Source organism: Sinocyclocheilus rhinocerous, unplaced genomic scaffold, assembly GCF_001515625.1.
Source record: "Sinocyclocheilus rhinocerous isolate Xijiao unplaced genomic scaffold, SAMN03320098_v1.1 scaffold391, whole genome shotgun sequence".
Taxonomy (NCBI): Eukaryota; Metazoa; Chordata; class Actinopteri; order Cypriniformes; family Cyprinidae; genus Sinocyclocheilus; species Sinocyclocheilus rhinocerous.
Window position 1 is genome coordinate 1 of NW_015656602.1, and position 5,715 is coordinate 5,715.

General features: G+C 35.8%; 1 protein-coding gene across 1 annotated transcript in view; it reads left to right on the plus strand.

The window, feature by feature from the left end:
* The first annotated feature begins 1,171 nt into the window (after nucleotides 1–1,171).
* LOC107720391 (EGF-containing fibulin-like extracellular matrix protein 1) overlaps nucleotides 1,172–5,715 on the plus strand; it is a 21,180-nt gene continuing 16,636 nt past the window's right edge. Inside the window, exons 1-3 of the mRNA XM_016528082.1 lie at nucleotides 1,172–1,264; nucleotides 2,202–2,298; nucleotides 2,712–2,987. Coding sequence (XP_016383568.1) covers nucleotides 1,214–1,264; nucleotides 2,202–2,298; nucleotides 2,712–2,987 — 424 coding nt within the window. The 5' untranslated portion in view covers nucleotides 1,172–1,213. The remainder of the gene's footprint in view (nucleotides 1,265–2,201; nucleotides 2,299–2,711; nucleotides 2,988–5,715) is intronic.

Here is a 5,715-nt window from a genome sequence, read left to right on the forward strand (position 1 = left end):
CTGTACTGTGTAAAAAAAAGAATTGCAATGCTGAAAAAGCATTTCTAGTGACAAGGTTTAAATTTTAAATCAAAATCATGGATAAATGTTGTGTTTGTGGTAGACAGCCACGTATCAGTAGCGGACTCCTGTGTGAAAGCACAGTCCCGTGCTGCTTCCCCTCTCACAAGAGTAAACTAAGAGGGGAATTCCCCCCATTTTCAAAAATGAAATTCAGGCCCTGAATAAATGTCTAAAAATCCTGATTGGAGTATCAATATAAATAGCTATAAATTATAAAAAAGAAGACTTTAAAAAGATCTGTATCGGTGATCGGTATCGGTAGATACTGCTTTCTGTGATCGGCGATCGGTGATCGGCCTCAAAAATCCTGATCGGAGCACCCCTAATTTTTATATATAATATAATTCTCTTTGTCAACTTTCAGGACTTGTGTGAAAATCTGATGATGTTTTGGGTTATATTTATGCAGAAATATAGAAAATTATATATAAATATATATATTAGATTTTATTTTTTAAAAAAAACATCTTAGAAAACGGTTAAGAAAAATTAGATCAAAATTTATTATCTATCTTTAGATTAAATTCACATTTTTTTAGTTAGTTGATTTTATGATACATATTAATGATCATAGATCATAATATAATTCTTGATTGGTAAAATAAAAAGCCTCTTCCCTTCATAGGCAGACTTTTTATTTTATTTATTTATTTTTAATTCATTGTAGATTTTAGATTTGACAAAAAATGTGTGTTCTAGAAAAACTGTTAAAAATAAAATGAATAAAAACGTGTTATTTTATTTTATATATCAAATTCTATATTTAATTTAATAGATTGTTATGATAAATATAAAAGATCATAGTATTTAAGTTCATAACATAATTCTTAATACAAATTTATACTTTAAAGAAAAAATTAAATTAAATCAACAGTTATTTTATAGATTAAATTATATATTTTTGATAGATAAAAATGATCGTACTATTTAAGCTCATAAATTAATTTTTAATTACTAGTCAGACTTTCCTTCATAGACCCCCTGTCTGTATCTGTAAATGTGTTGTAAGTCTAAATGTTTAGCAGTAGGTGGAGCCACATTCACTGCCTTTATATTCCAGCAAGAATGTTGCAGTAAGAAAAAAAAACATAATTTGAAAAGGCTTGAGAGAAAAACTTGCCTCTTATAAGAACATGATCGCAGGCACCTCATGTGTGAGAGACTCCAGTGCTCCTCAAGCTACAGTGGAATAAATCACACGGTAAGATCCTCCACTCACTTCACACACATTCATCTCTTTGGGGAAAATGGGGACAATCCTGTTTGATAAGGTATATTGTTTATGCAGTTTTGGCATTGCATAAATTCTGCTCTGTTAATGATTTATGCATACTTTATACAGTATGGTAACAGTTTTCTGAATGTGCAACTCAGAATGAACTGCAAGTTTTAGTGTTTGATGTAGAACTGTACTTTGTTTTACATATACATAAAGAATGAATGATCTTGTTATATTACATAAATATTTCATACTTTTGAATGACAATAGACGTCTGGCATGATTACATGAATAGGAGGTTTTGTTGAACAGAAAACAACAATTTCAACTGGAGGTTGCTGGAGGGCTTTGTCAGATAAATATGGTGTCTAAGTACTAGTTGGTACATGCCTTCAGTTGCACTACTTTTGAAATTGCGGTAATAAGCTTGTACTGTAGATTTACATGTTTTATTTGAGCTGTTTTTTCTGACACAGTCTGGGAGGTTCAGAATGAGCTTCCAGAACAGAGATGTTCATCCTCAGGGGGCTTTAAAAAACCATTAAATTCAATATTACAAGACTGAATTCATCATGAACATTCCCCACAGTGTTGATATGAGATCTGCTCTTGGTCTCACATATGCTGGATATGGTAATTTGCACAAGGACAATGTGATACTTTTAAAAATGTGCCATGGCTTAATTGCTTTTATGAACTGGGTGAGCGGGCACAGTTTGGACACTGTTGTTTTGTGCTGCAATGTGTTGGACTCTGCCAAGTGTCTGCAGAAATGAGCCAGGGTCAACAGCGGTTTTATTCAATCCAAACAATGTGATCTTAGCAACGCGGATGAAATGTAATTGGGGTTTAGGTGGAAATGGTGCAAATGCATGTGAAGGCGCAGTGATGATTTGTGAAAGTTTTCTCTGGGCTGCAGGTCGCAATGTTGGGGATCTGCTTGTGTTTGAGTGTCGCCGTCCACTTCACCGTGTCTCAGGAAGCCGAAGCTCAGGAGCCTGTCACATACACGGCAAGTACAGCACAACACATCAGAGCCGCTTATACGGTTTTGAGTTGTGTTCGGTTTATGCATGTTTTTACTGATTTTCAATTATCTAATCTTTAGATAGATGGATAGATGGATGGATGGATGGATGGAAACAGCTTGTCTCCTCTCATATTGCTGTCTTAATAGCATAAGCGTTAGCGCTACACCAGGATATCAGCCAGGCTGATTTATTGGCCAGTCGTTGACCCTCTGAGATTAGCAAAGTGTTATCACATTTATACAGTATATACATATACAGTAGCTGCACTGAATCAGAATAGCAGCATCAGCCATTAAAAAACCACCATGAATTATCATACTGCATAGACAGATATTCATGTACAAATTCATGACCTTTTTGAAGATAGCTACTTTTGTTTCTTTTTATATTCCTCACAGATATAGATGAGTGTAAGACTGTGCAGGAAGCCTGCAAAGGGGGCATGAAATGCGTCAACCATTTTGGTGGCTACCTCTGCCTTCCCCACAACGCTCGGATAATCATCAGTAACGGCGAGGATGAGCCCACTACCGCCCCGCCAGTGGAAAGAGTAGATGTTCAGCCCGGCTTAGCCCCCATCTCCAGGAATGATTACTCAAGAGTCATTCATAGCTCAACACATACACTCCAGTGTGGCGTGGGTTTCATGCCAGACTCTCAGAACTACTGCAGAGGTGAGCAATGGCTGTCCCATTCTCTACTTGGTTATCTGCAGTGATTGTTGCGATTATGGAGTTGAAAGATCTCATGATCTCACGATTCCGAGTTTATATCTCGCAATTTACAATTCAGAATTTTTTTTTCTCGCAATTGCAAGATATACAGTCAGAATTGCATGATTTCAGAGCAATTCTGAGAAGAAAAGTTGGAATTGTGAGATATAAAATTGCAATTGCAAGAAAAATGAAAAGACGAAGATAAAAAAATATATATTTAATTTTTTTTAATTCCGTGGCAGAAAAAAATAAATTAACAGAATTGTGAGATATAAACTCAATTCTATCTCAGAATTGTGAGATATAAAACTTTTTTTCAATTCTTAGAAAAAAGTCAGAATTTTTAGATATAAACTCGCAATCGAAAAAAAGTCAAAATTGTGAGATATAAATTCTGAATGGCGAGATATAAATTTGCAATCCGAGAAAAAAAGTCAGAATTGCGAGATATAAACTTTAAATTGTGAGATGTAGTTATGAGATAAAAGGTTGTTATTACTTTTTACATTTTTTTTTTTATCCCATGTTGGAAATGGGCTTCCACAGTACCCAGTTTTGTGAGGTCTGGATATTGTACTTAGATGGGCAAAAAGTCAACAAATTTGAAAAAGTAGGTTTCATTCCATTTAAAAAGGCAGAACATTTTTTCGGAGAAACGCATGCACATTGAAAGTATCAGATGAATTTAGATTCTGGGAGCAAAAAATGTATTATAGTGACACCTTGTGTCCAGTTCTCACAAAATTTGGTACATAGCTTCACCCTTCACATATACACCAAATTTCACAATGATCGAATTTGATTTTCACTTAAATTTGATTGCCTGTTTGGTTGATTTGTACAAAACTGCATACTTATGTACTATATAGAATGGCAAAATTGTAGTGTCAAAATCCTTAGTATTCATGAAACAGTATGTCTGAAATAACCTAGATGGTTTACTACTTCTGCCAAGATTTTAGAGTACACATCCGATGGCACTCTTCTATCCCATAAGGCCATGGGTGGAGAATTATGAATGGCAGGGAAGTGACACTGCTGATGACGTATGTGCCAACAAGGTGGGTGCAGACAGAAAAATTGGTCTGCACATGCTGATTCGGAAAATTGCTTTGCATGCACTATTTGCAAGAATAGCTTATTAGGCTTTCAGCCCCTGAAAATATTAGCAAAATAAATGTTGTTTGCAAAATATGCATTTTGTCAACATACACAGCTAATTCTGATGCCATATTTCAAATACTCGATGGAAGATCATCTCTATGTGCAGAATGTGTAGTTACAACACCTATCAGAAGAGCTATCCAGACCATGCTAACAAGCCGAACACTGACCCCTTGGGAAGTTATTATGTCACTCTTTGGGAAGCCACTGTGTCTGTTCACAGGACAAAGTGCCAGAAATCTGCTTCCTCTGGGTCTGTCTTCTTCTATCTGGTGGATGAAACAATTTTTGTGTGTGTGCTAATGGTGTTTTTCTTTCCCAACTTGATAGAGGCCTCAGTCATGTTACAGCACGCAGAATCCCTGTGCTAGAAGCAAACAATTTAGATTGCATAAACCATTCACAATGAGACGGAAAGACATGAATTGCAAAGACATGCCAACTAACATGTCATCCAACAAGAATAATACATTTGTTTCCAAATCTTAATTCATTTTATTAGATGCTATTTGCAGCGATTCAGTTTGCTGTAATACTTGATAACTGATTCCACTCCTGCTGAAAGGCCAAGTCTATTTTAATGTGGGTCAAAGTTGTTTTTTACTGGTTAGCATTGGTTTGGTTGTGGTCTTGTTGGTGGATCATACTGTTATACTAAATATATTTTTCAAAGTAAAAAGTATTTTTACAAATATCATGAAATTACTAATTCTTAAATTTCATTGTGTTTTTGTGGAGTTGCACCATATGACATTTTACAACTTGAACTAACCTTGCCTTGTCAGATTCTCTGATATTTTAAAATACTTACTGATGCTTGTCCTCTCGTATATAATTTTATGTTTTTTTTCTGCATGTGCTCAAATGTTTTCAAAATTGAAGCAGTTTTGTTCATTTTTTTTTCTAAGAAATCAACAAAAGGGAAAACAAAAATAATTAACTGAAAAACAATACTTAAAGGGTTAGTTCACCCAAAAATGAAAATTAGCCCATAAATTACTCACCCTCAAGTCATCCTTTACAACCCTCACTGTTGTAAACAGAAGCAGCTCCGGGAGGATGACGTATGAGGTCAGCGCTGCGCATGCGCCGCTCAGAAGTGACGAACGCGGAAGCGCAGCAGAGAGATCAAAACAAAACAATGGTCACGAATTAGAAGTACAAAACGAGGATTTGTAAAGAAGAATGTCAGAGGATTTCGATATAAGCCAAGAGGAGACTGGTTTTCCTTTGCTAAAGTAAGGAAACTTTGCTTCCTTTGCTCCTGTTAACAAACGTTGGTTTTCACGAGACTCACCGGCGCATGCGCAACGCTGAACTCATACGTCATGCTCCCGGAACTGCTTCAGTTTACAACTGTTGGCGCAAGCTAGATTAAAGTGCCTATTACGTTTTGAATATGGATATTTTTCTTACAAAAACGCATCGATTCGCTACAGGAGGCCTTTGTTCACCCCCCGGAGCCGTGTGAGGCACTTTTTATTATGAATGGGCGCTTTTTATTTCACTTCTTTTGGACTGA